This window comes from Falco naumanni, chromosome 5 (genome assembly GCF_017639655.2).
Source record: "Falco naumanni isolate bFalNau1 chromosome 5, bFalNau1.pat, whole genome shotgun sequence".
Taxonomy (NCBI): Eukaryota; Metazoa; Chordata; class Aves; order Falconiformes; family Falconidae; genus Falco; species Falco naumanni.
The window spans coordinates 24433272-24446409 of NC_054058.1; the positions used below are offsets into that span (position 1 = coordinate 24433272).

Here is a 13138-nt window from a genome sequence, read left to right on the forward strand (position 1 = left end):
ACACCTCTTTACATAGCATCTGGCTGAGCGCCCAAGTACTCATTTTTCATTTATTTTTATCCCTTTCAAGGAAAGCAAGAGTTTAGTACTGAAAGAAAACATGGCTAGGGGCGAGGGACACTGTGTATGGTGAAGAAATAAAGGAATATGAAAAAAGGTTGCCTTGTAATGCAAAGCCAGCCCGAACCAGAGAAATTTAATTCTAACCAAATGGAGGCAGCAAAATTTGACTGCAAGAATGCCAAAAACATGAGTTTGTGCTACTAGTAAATTGAGTGGGGTCAGAAATAGAGGACATAAAAAACACCACAAGCAAGGAAAAGATGCAACAATCTAGTTTTGAGTGGACAATCTAGTTTTGAGTGGATAAAGCAGTTGGGGATCCCTAAAGTCTTCTGGCTCACATATACAACACAAAAAACATTTCATGGTTAAAAAATACACAGCTCGAAAAATAAAAATGTCAATCTACTATTATCCTCATAGTTTTACAGGTTTTCAATCTGCTTGATTTACTGTTTCTTTAGAAGTCTTATGTGTTAGGAACAGCAAGAAAAGATTCATACAACACACAGAGCTTCATGCATCCAAATAAACACAGGTATTATTTATGAATTGTAACCTCTTAAAACAGTCTATTTTTTTTATTTAATCTCTCAAAAATATTTCGTCTTTCCTGAAATACAGGTAGGATTCGAAACTATCCACTCTTTCATAGAGCAATTCTTCATAACTGTTTTTGGTCTGATAATCAACGCACAACTGAAAAAAAGCATGAAACATTTTCACATACAGGTTTTCATTAATAAGAAGATTTTTTTCTGAAGGTCCATTATGAAGATCTATTTGGCTCTCCTGCTTAGTTTTTGATGCTTAAGTTAAAATCAGTAAAGTGGATTTTTGCCACGAAAACTTAAGAGAAGTAGTAAGGTGAAGTGGTATGTTGTAATTTACAACAGTATTCCGTTTCAGTGCTTACATCATTTCCCAGAAATACCGGTGTTTCTCTTTTGATAGTAAAGACAGCTTATTGTTACCAGATGGTCAATTAGTTTTCATTACTATGGACCACAAAGATGACTAATAAAAGCAAGACGGTAAATTAAAGGCTCCAGAGTAGAAAGATGGAGAATTTCTATGGAAAATATTGAGAAGGAATGGAAAGAGTTGGAATAGGAAAAAAGGAAAATAAAAGAGAAAGGCACAGACAAAGAAGTAGGGAGAAAGATATGAAAATGGAAGAGTATAGTTTGCAAAGACAATTTCCGGTTTTTTAATTGTATTTGTCCAAACCCTATCTGATATACTTTATGGACCATACAATATGAAATATGATTGCATAAACCTGTGTAAACCACACACTCCACTTTGTGGCTCCTGAGTTCTTGGCAAATTGCCATAGTTCCATTATATTACTTGAGTTAATGGTTTAAGAATTCAATCACAAATTCATCTAAAAAAGTTAGGTTTATGATGGCATACAGACATCTTACTAGCTATATGACCTACTATTTAAGTGGGTTTTGAGTTTGCAAATTGTAATTTTGTTCACACACAGAATGCAAAACAGTATTTCAAATGCTGATACTGTAAAAAGAAAATAACCCACATCATCATAAAAACCTACTAATCCATCATTTCCATCCTTGTAATACAACAGACTCTAGGTTAACCAAAAGAAATCTGTATATACTGCTGCAAGTAGGCAGCTCTGTCTCTTCACTGATCAATAATAACAAATAAAGCAAAATAGATAATAGAATAGTATAAAATAAATATACTTATTTTAAATTAGAATACTGAACAGAAGCGTACGGCATTTGGTAGTCACCTTTCATATGAAAACCCATTTTCCAGAGAACAAACTCTACTGCTGCCTATATGCAATCATTTACCTTCATCTCAATAACAGTTTGCAGAGCCTTTGTCTTGGCTGTGTCAGGAGCATTTTCAAATCGACGATGGATCTCCTGTAGCAGCAGCAAAGAAAGCAAGAGTTAGCATAATGTCATTTTGTCCCATCTATCAAATAAACAAAGTTACTAGAAGCTTCCCTTTCCAACACAGCATAATTCAGTGCTGCCTTCTGATGTTACCAGTTTATACACTTTGTTTTATCATTTATCATATGAAAGAAAGGACAGGGAAAAGTTCATTTAACAGAATCACAGCCTCAGTTAAAAAGGCACATAAGAAACTGCATCTTGCACTACCTACTTACTCAAAATAAACCACTGAAATGACAGCTGAGTACACCAAAAAACCCTATCATCTGCCTGCTAAACTAATCTAAACCATTACTAGTTTCTCATGGAAGACATACAAATAATTTATTTGACTAGATGCTTACTGAAAACAATAATGATGTGGTTTATGTTTCAACAAGCTATAGGGTGCAGCTGTACCGATCACAGTTCTTTTCCAACTTTTTTACACCCCAGAGTAGCAATGTTTAACTATGCGTGATGAAAATCGTTCTCCACTGAGCCTCAAATAAAGCTGAAAGCACGTGACTGGATAGTACATTGCTCTAGAAGCTCACAGTATGCAGACAGGAGGACAAAAGTCTGTGTGATATTTCTGTTGATGTGCATTCACGGAACTAGCATTCTTCAGACTGCTCGCTAAGGAATAAAATGTTAGAATGCTGAAACAACTTGTTCTACCATATAACGTAGTTATGGGTTTCAAACCAACAAGTAGGAATACAGGAGAAACAATATAGTATCTACTCTGCTTTTTCATTATTTGTCTTACAATAATATTGTCCTTACACCACACACTAATGTTAAATGTAGGAATGTGAATACTGTTAGAATGTTAATATTATATGACATAAAAATACTTTGGTGCCCATAGAGTACGAACTGTGCTACCAGCTGACCTAACAACAAATAGCATATGTGCACACACAGTGTAGCCATGGCTCCCCTGAAACACCTAAAAGACAAATCAAAAAATCTATCCACAAACTCATACTTTCAACAGACATGGTGAAGACATAACATTTTGTATGGTAGCCATACATGCAACTTGCTCCATATGATTATTTGAATGAGAATGGTAGAGTTGTATAGTGCTTTTCAAAATACTGGAAACACTTACTTATCTTGTAAGACTGTTAAGTGCTCTTACATAGCTGTGAAGTGAGCAAGATAGAAATGCGTAGTGATACGACAAGGGCCACAAGAAGAATTCTGCATATATTTGGCACAAGGCCATTTGCTTAAGTTGATGCCTATGAATGGTAGTAACCAGAAAACCCAGTAGAAGGTTCATCTGTCTTTAAATACTACAGTTGCGTATTTCCCGAGAAGCTTTTTTTACATGTATGTTTGCAGAGTAGGGTGGTATCTTCTGGAGGAGAAAACAAAGAAACCTCACCCGCCAACACTGAAAAAAAAAAACCAAACCGAAACCCAGAAAACCCCTCTAAATATATTTGCTTCTCTCATAGACAACAGGTAACTTTAGAGCTTCTGGTCATGTATCACTGACACCACATAGACCAGAGTGGAACAATACCATTATTATTCTTCTACTTACCTGTACCTATATTCACATAATGGATTTACTCAAATCTAAGCAGCCTGACCAGACATTTATTTTGGCCCAAAATGTCGTCTATCTGCCTGTAATGTACATGCCCAAAGAAAGGGCAGCATGCACACTTCTCTGCTATTTTTGTCAACAGACATCTGAATCACACCATAATCAGTAATTTCTCATCCCCAGCCTTCCACACTGCTGGTCTCCAGCACTCTTCCACTTTTCCAGCTGCCTGCAGGGTTAGGAGCGTGCTTCTTTTTTCTCTACAGATATGGCTTCTACCTATTCAAGAGGTTTTATCAGTGAGGCAGCCACTTTACCTTGAATATGCTGGTATTAAATCTAAGGAGGGGAACATACTACACCAAGATGCTCTTTCAAGGGTGTTGTTGATAGGGTCCTCTAAAGACTGCAGGCATTATCTCTATGACCATCTCCTTAGAAGGGCCGTAAGCTTTTTCAAAGCAGTCAGCCCAACCAAGTGAACCTGTATCTACTACCATTTCCTATGCCCACCCTCAGAAGAAGAAAAAAGAAGCTGTCAGCACACAGGACATCATCAGCACAAACTGGACCAACACCCCCATGTCACTTTTATTACCTACTCCATCCTCGGCATTTTTCTTGAGCCACATCAATTAAACTATTTTTCCAGTCTGTCTCCACTGCTTACTATTCCAGTTGCCACCTCTTCAGAGGTAGTATTTCAGAGATTCATTTGGTTATGCTGCCATACAAAATGTTAGAAAAGAAGCTCAGCATGAGGTTGAATTTGCTTTAAAAATGTCATTTCAACTAAGCATAGGACAGACTGCCACATAAGAAACTCAGAACTTATCTTACTACCCCCAATCAAGGATCAGAGACAAAAATCATAGTGCTTCGTAGTCTTAATAAGAATAAGCTGTGACGAGCTTCTAACACTCAAGAACAGCATGAGCATTTAGAAATATGAAGGGAAGCAGATCCAACACCTCCACCTGTTTCTCAGTGCTCTTACCAGTACCTGTCATGGAAAACATGACTCTTGTTCAGTATCCTTGGTCTTCCTCCACAGGGAATGATCTCAGCTGCCCTCTTTAAGGTAGCTGTGGTATATTTTTCCCCTGTTTCCATCTCAGCCAGTTCTAATGTGCTGATTCAAGAACTGCACCTTAATTCCAAGATATTGTGGCTGTCAGTCCTTCTCATGAGCTCTGGACAGCAATGAGTTTCTGTCTTGCCACTGGCACAATGTTGTTACAGGCACCTTTTCAATATCTTAGCATGTATGACACTCTAGCTAGACTGGAGCCTTCAGAAATTTCCCAAGGAGGCTTTTGTACAACTCCAGCGGTAGGAGTGGCTTCCTTCTGAAAAATCTCCATATCTGAAGTTTGCAGAGTGGACCCTGGGAACTCCATTCATACATTCACTGAGCAACATATTGGTGGAGAGGCATCCAGGTACTTCACTGTTCTGGAACAGCAAGCCTGTATCTATTTGGCTGAAGTGAACCGCACTCCTTGTAGAAATACGCAAACATCTGAATAAGAAAGAAACATAACTTCTGACTATCCCTCTGGAGAGGCTCATACGTGCACCACATCCTCCAGTCCCTTCTCATTATTCTCATGTCTTTCCTGCAATTCCCAGGCTGAGAGGAACAGAGATGTTAAGGCACATACCATCCTTTTCGTAAATTCACACAGCACATTATGTGAGGTGGTATTTGAGAACGTTTATTGTACCACACATCATATACTGCTGTAATACCAAATTATTCTGTAATCTCTGCTTGGCTACAACAGCACCTACCAAGAATATACATATAAACAACAGAACTCCAATAATGTCATTTAACTCCTCTAAGAGCAAGCTAGTAAAACCAGTCCATAGTTAAAGAAAGATGCCCCAATCACATGTTGGTGGCACGTTCAAATTCACATCCACTTATAAAAAGCTTACATGGTATAGGAAGAAAAGAGAGTTTGAATCCCCCAAAATTTCAGGATTAAAATAAAAAGTTGCTTCTCAAAACTTCAAAAGTCAGGGAAAAAAGGAATAATTCTGAAGATTAATTTTTGAGCTTAAAAAGCTAAAGAAAGATCCAAGAGTGAAAAGTATCCTATTCTGAATTGCACGAGCTTTCACTAAATACAGAAAGTTGTATCTCCAGCTGTTCCTATCACATCAATTATACAACCATCCAAGGACTATTATTGTAGAATAAAATGAAACACAGCTTAATAATAGAAAAGAAATTAAAACAAAATCTTGTAAAATTCTAGAAACTGAGAAAACAAAAGATAAAAGGTAAAAAAATAATAGGCCGAAAGCCTATTTTAAACAATTTATTATTTTTATTTTAGTAGTGCAATTACATACTAGATTTCCACTTGTGCAGAGACGTGGTCTCTGACCTGAGAACATAAAAACAACTACTACTATAGAAATGGAATATATGGAATACACAGTAAGAGAACAGCATGTCACTAAAAGAGATGCTGACACACCAGTGTCTGCTATTTACATTGCACAGTGTTTCCACATATAGAAAATTCTTCTAAGCTTTTCTCTTTAGAAATGCCTGTACCTCCACAGTCTGAATTGATGCTTTACACTTCAGCAAAGGAAATGTCCTACTGCTACCATCTTAAGTAATTTCCCTGTGATTCAGATGACATAACCTGCTGAAAACCACCTCCCACCTCTTGACTGCATAGTAAGGACTTAATTTTGGCAACATGCCTACTATTCTGAAAAGCCTAAAAGCAGGGCTACAGGCAGACTGAACCTCCCTAGAACACAGATTTAAGTGTGGCTGCTGAAGGAAGACACTGAGCAGATATCCTTCTTAATTGTGAAATACAGGTTACATACTTATCTTTCAGTGGCAGAATGGAGAAATGCTAATATATCATATCTCTGATGCATTCAGATTCTATTATGGACACACCCCACACAGATGAATGAAAATTAATATTTTTATCTTCAAAACAGGACTTTGCACAATAATTAAAAGCATAGGACCACACACACATATCAGGATCAGAAAGATACAAAACTAATCCTTCAATCCTTGCAAGTTGTCCATTCTGATAAAGTAATAAAGCATTACTCCATTGTTCTGCTTTCACACATAAAGAACTTAAAACATGTAACTGATACTGTTCCTTAATGGATTAGTAAACTTCAACTTCTGCTTAACTTTGAATGCAACTTAAATTAATATAACAAGGGGTGGCTCTTATATATATGCTTTATATTTTTAGGGTTTTTATACATTCAATGATTCCTTTATTTTAAAAAGACAACAGAAAGGTTAAAAAAAAGCTAGTAGCTCTCAAATTATGTGCAACATGCATGCTTTTCATTGTTAATTATTATTACTATTAAAAATATGCAACAAATTTCTTTTTCAGTTTAACCAGTGGGAATGTCTAGCTACAAGGTATCTTGACAACATTCCCACGAATATTGAAGAATGCTCAATTATACAATTTCTGTTCCAAGTTTTATGTTTAGTACCCCATTACTACAAGCTACTAGAGTTTTTACAATTACTTGACATAAACAAGAAAATCTTTAGGTGGAGGGTCACTTTATTACCTGCTCGGTGCTAGAGCTACCAGTACAGGTATACCATGTCCACTTTGTGTGTCTACAACTTAGAAATGATATCGATATATTGACGAGAGTTCAAATAATGACTGCAGGAGCATAATTTGTCTTCAGGGGGAAAAAGATCAAAACAGAAGTTATAGTGCAAATTGATCACAACTTCAAAGTACCTTCACTGGCAACACAAATTCAGTATGTATTGTTCTGTCTTAAAACCACTAGGATTCAATAACTAGAAACTGATGGCTAGAAATAGTTAGAAGTTTTAAACAGTGTGGCCATTTAACCAAAGTTGGGGTTGGTACTTCATCACTACCAATTTTTAGTTAATAATAGCTGTCTTCCTTTAAAAAAAAATAACAAAATCCACTTCAAAAAAGATATAAAATCAAGGTGTGCATCATAATACATCTACCAAATAGGTCTGCAAAGTACTACAGTACCCCTATGAGAAACAATACTGTAATTTTTCTGGTCAGCATAATGACATAGAACCGCTGATCAAATGTACTGAGAACATCGGATATGTAAATAGCTGTGATAAAGTGATTTTAATGCACCATAAGGAATGACAGATTCTGTGGGGTTTTTTCTTGACAAGAAATGCCAAAATAATTGAAAATTCGAGAACATAGTTTAGAATTGAAGGAGTCCTCAATACTGAGCAATATTGGCACTATTTCTCAAAAATACTAAGAAATCATACACATGTACATAAAAATGAAGGGATTTAATCAGAACCTCTTCTTCCTTCAGAACCTGGCCATATCATGCATTGTTATTCCTTCAGTTACTCCTGCCTCTGATTTTGCATAGGATTTGGCAGAAATGTGAACGTGCACTTTTATGCAATGATGTTCTTATAGTGGAGTAGGCTTAAAAATACAGCAACTTATCTCTCAGTAGCACAAGATAAGCACTTTCCAAAGCAAAAAAGGACATGCCTTCCATTTCCTGCAGAACCTACAAAATCAGGCAGCAGGTACCACACAGAGAATAAGAAAAATATGCTCTCTCATACATTTCTTTTTTAAAAAATTGACAAAAAATATGATGTGCAATTAAAAAACACAGCTGTAATTCTGACTTTTTTTAATCTTAACTGGCCTACTCATGTCTTTATACAATCAAATATGATGTTCTGTGCAGGATCCTTGCATCATTCAGTGGACTGGACAGTTTTAATTAAATAAAAAATAGTTGGTTTTATTCTCCAACAGGTAGTCCAGGCCTAAGTGAATGTTACACATTTTGTACTTAAAGTTTAGATGGCTTTTCTGTCAACCTTTCACGTCCAAACCTTTGAAAAATTTTAGCAACCTAGTTCCAATTAATTACAATGAAACACAAATGTTATACCCAAAGGAAAATTTCACGAACACTGATCAGTTCAGTATTAACTATCATTGTTAATTTTAGAAATTACTTTATAGATCTGTAAGATCAAATAGATCTATAATTGTGTAGAAGGACAAATCAGTACCTAACCTGATTTTCTTCTACTATGAAGTAACTGGTGGTGTGGGTAAATGGTGAGAAATGGGTGTTGCATGTCTTGACTTAACGCCTTCAACACAGCCTCCAAAACATCCCTGTAGCCAAATTGGTGATGTATAGACTGGAGAAGTAGTTAACAAGGTGGCTGGAAAATCAGCTGGATTGACAGGCTCAAAGCCTGGTGATGAGCAGTATGAAGCCCAATGGGTAGCTGCTTACTATTGACAACCCTCAGGGGGTGATACTGTGGCCAATACTGTTCAGTGCCTTTATTAATAATCTAAACAATGGGATAGACAGCCTTTTCAGCAAGTTTGCAGATTATATGAAATTTGGATAAAACAAGAATTGGGAGTAAGCAGTGTGCCCTTGCTGTAAAAATAAAAACAAACCAAAAAACCAACAAAACCAAAACCAAGCCCAACTACATCCTGGGCTGTATTAGCAAAAGTACACAACCAGGAGATGGGAAGCAGTTATTTCTCTCTATGCAGCTCTTGCAAGACCACTGCTGGGGTACTGTGCCAAATTTTTGGCTCCCGCAGTACAATGAAGACATTGAAAAGCTGAAGAGAGTCCGACAGACAGCCACCAAGGTGGTTGGGACTGGAACACACGATGTAAGAGGAGAGGATGAGAGAACTGGGTTTGTTCAGCTGAAGAGAAAAGAAGGCTTGGGGGGAATCTCAAAGCTCTCTAGAATTATCTAACTGGAAGCCGTCAAGATGATGGAAAAAAAAATATTTTCAGAAGCGCACAGGGGAAGGATATAGGCAACAGGCAAAAGTTGCAGCACAGAAAATTCTGACTTGTTAATAAATAAAATATTTTACCAGATGAGCAACCAAACACTGGTTGCCCAGAGTGGTTGTGAAATCCCTGATTTGAGAAGGAAGTTGCATGAAATTACCTCTGGAAGAGCCCTTCAACCTGCATGACTCATTTATGAAAATATCATTACTAACTGGGACCAGAAGAGACTGGATAGTATTTTAATTGTTTAGTTCCAGGATTTTTATGAGTATTTTTCAGAAAGTGCTCAATACCAGTAATTTTAGCTACTATTTCTGCAACACAAAAAAAAACCAAACTGAAAAGAGAATGTGTAATAAGAATCCTGTGTAATTTGTCTCATTACTATTAGAGTTTTGCTACTAAAAAGATACAGTTATTCAAATTTGGAACCAATAATCATGGTATTTTTTTTCAGAAATTATTTCTGTATTTTTCCATTTGTCATTTCCTGCATTTGCAAACACAATCAACATATTTCCCTAAAAAATAAATTGATTGTATTAATAAAGAGCTTAACTTTGAAAGATGTACTGAAAATTGCACACACATTGATAATGGAGAGAGCCGGTTGCTTTGAAGCTCAGTTACCTTGGTAAAGAAACTGATCTTTGTGTTTTGCAATTTTATGAATACATTCAGACAGTGATTTCTAAATCTGATGAAAACCTCAGATATTAGGACACTTAAGTTTGTCAACAAAAGCCTCATCTAAAGTGAAAATTAAAACTCAGCTTCCAGTTCATCTCAGTATTCCAATCAGCAAGAAACAAAAGCAAAATCCCTCAAAACTTCAGCATTACAGTAAAAGCAAGATAAATATGAGACCAATTCCAATCATCCTATTACTTTCAAGTAGCAAGCCATTGTGTTGAAAACTGACTACAGAAGCGTGAATTCAAAAGCTAAAGAAAAGTCAATTAAATATTAAAATCTTAATCATGTAGAACTTTATTCACATATATACTATTAGTTCCTCATTTTTCCTTTCTTCCCTCTTATTTAAAGTGCAAATGCATATTTTTTCCACTTAAATTAGCTTCCAACTTCTTAATGGCATTTTCAATTATTTTTTCTCTTCCACTGCAAAGTTCCACACTTGCGGAAACAAAAGTCGACAAATTTCATTTCTACTGAAGAAAAAGTGCAGGATAATATTAACATCTCCAAGGAAAGTATACCTATGCTGTAATTTGTAACAAAGCAAATCATGTAATACATATTGACAAAGAAAATCATCTAATATAACAAAACCCCACCTAGAGGGGGATGGAGGTGCTAAAATGAACTAGTTAGGATTTTTCCCTTGTATGAATAAAAAGAAAGAAAAAAATGTCTTTGAAGACAAAAAAGCTCATTCATATAGAAAAAAAAAATTCAAAGTTAAAAATACTAAATCTCTATAGTTTTTGCCCCCATGCTAAAAAAAGCATAAGAATAAACCCACTGAAATTTTTTTCAGTTTGATGAGATCATAACTACAATAAAGAAAAAACACCCTGACAGATGACTGCAGTTTTTTCCGTTTACTTAATTCCTATGACCTATTAAATGGCCATATAAAAATCAGATTTTTTTTATACTAGAATCAGGTGGTGTCGATGATCTCTTTGTAGTCTGGAAATACGTGGAACAAGTAAATTATTTTACACACTGATTTTTCAACTTGCTAAGAACTATCAAGCTACCAACCTCTGAACTGCGGAAAGATTAAAATAATTTTATATATGTTTAAATATTTTCAACTGTCATTCTTCTCATAAAGTCACATATAAGACATTCCAAACTACAATGGTACCAAAAAACGCAAAATGTATAAAGAATAAATTATGCATACTCTCAAGTTGCACTAGCCCATTTTCTCAAATTTTGATCTACAAAAGCTCTATGTGTTTCAGAAGTACTCGTAGACCAAACAAGTGATTCTAAGAAAGACATAATGATTTAAAATACCTTGATTTAAATCACTTCTCCCTGCTATCCTCTTCTAAAAGGTTAAAAGAATGAAGCAGCAATAGAAAAAGCAGAAACTTAATTTAACTCATCAGAAAGATCTTCCCTCATATGACAGTAGTAAGAGTTCCAGTTATTGAATGTGTCTACTCCAGCAAACAAAAAATTCTCTCTGCAAGCGTGTTTTATTTAAGTTGCAAAGTCTTGGAACAGGAAAAAGAAAGTGTTCTTTGAGATAACTCTAATTGCTCCAATTAAAATTACTAAACCCTTCTCTGAGCCTGGAGCAGAAAAGGGTAAGAACTTTAACAAATGCCTGGAAAAAGAACTTCTTTGCAAAACTTGTCACAGTTAATTAAAAACTGGTCAGATAAGGCAAACAGCCTTTCTCTTCATTTATTTCAGCAGTGCTCCAATGGTATCTTTAGATGGCAACATCCATCCTTTCTCACTCATCTCTCAGCTCCTTGCTGCTGCTGTTTGGCCATCACATCAAGTTTGATAATCTAAAGCAAAGTCAAGTATACATATGTTATAGCCTAGCGTGCCTGCTCGCTGCTCTGACAGGCACCTGCCCTAAGTGGAGGCATAATGAAGATGCTCACAGAAATTTAGTGTTACTTCCTAGAATAAAGTGAGCACTGTTAAGAGTCAAATAGCTACAAACAGGGATCAGCTCTTGTAATATCAGCTCTGGTAATAAGGCCATGCTAGATAGCTGTAACACAGTTCACAAACAGGACTTTGTGGGGTCGCCGTTTCAGCAAACACTGAAGATGAAAAGAAATGATAGCTTTTTCTGCCATAGCCTCTTTCCTTAAGTTCATTGTCAATGAGTGCCCTTATGAATGACCCATTTCAATGACTGCTTTACATACAAAGCCACCCTTTATTTGTTAAGTGCCACATCCCTAACTCCTTAATTCACTTGTGCACTCGGTTGTATTAAAAACTGACCTTGTCTGAATGGGCCCAATTATTATTTAAAAAAAAATATCAAAACTGTCATTTACTACCAAACACAGGTTTTGCGACACAATGTACAAAGCTATCGTTGGTTCCTTCACTGTGCCACACCACTGTAACATGCAAGCATTGAATCTAGGACTGACACCTGAAGAAACCTTCCAGATCAAAAAGCCTTCCCCCTGTTTCTGAATAAAAGGCTGTAGTCGGCCATCTGTCCCAGACCCGGGTTCACCGTTCAGGGAATAACTGTCCCGATTTTATCTATCAAATCAAATGGCTGTTTCATTCTTTATGATTAACTACGTTGACATTCTGTTACACTGATATTTCAATGAACACCCCACCCCACCTTCAGTACCAGCTTAGCCTCGAAGTTTGAGATAACTGCTCCCTTTTCTCACGAGAATGTTACAGCTACAAGATCACAGTTTAACTTAGAGCTGTGTTGCAGAGTTTTGACTCTGCTTAGAGTTGTGCAGAGTTTTGACCTGCTGCCGAAGGTACTGACAACAGTCACAGCCGATCACAAGCCGCTTGCAGGACTTATGTAATCCTTCATTACAAACATGTGGTAAAACTGTTACAAAGGAAGAACAACTGGCACTGTGCATGACTTCTGCTGCATCTTTTCAGGAAAAGGCAATAGCTGGGGCCATGTATATTACCAGGACTCTCAATTTATGTTATACAAGGCAAGATGGGATTGATGGCTTCATAGGTGTATTCGGTAGATACCAGTAAGTACACTGGCCAATGAAAAGAAGGGAATACATTT

General features: G+C 36.4%; 1 protein-coding gene across 5 annotated transcripts in view; it reads right to left on the reverse strand.

Moving 5' to 3' along the window:
* The window catches only part of ERC1 (ELKS/RAB6-interacting/CAST family member 1), a 311152-nt gene that overhangs the window by 217793 nt on the left and 80221 nt on the right, over positions 1 to 13138 (reverse strand). For all 5 annotated transcript variants that reach the window (XM_040594870.1, XM_040594868.1, XM_040594867.1 and 2 more), the window contains one exon: positions 1896 to 1970. In XM_040594870.1, coding sequence (XP_040450804.1) covers positions 1896 to 1970 — 75 coding nt within the window. The remainder of the gene's footprint in view (positions 1 to 1895; positions 1971 to 13138) is intronic.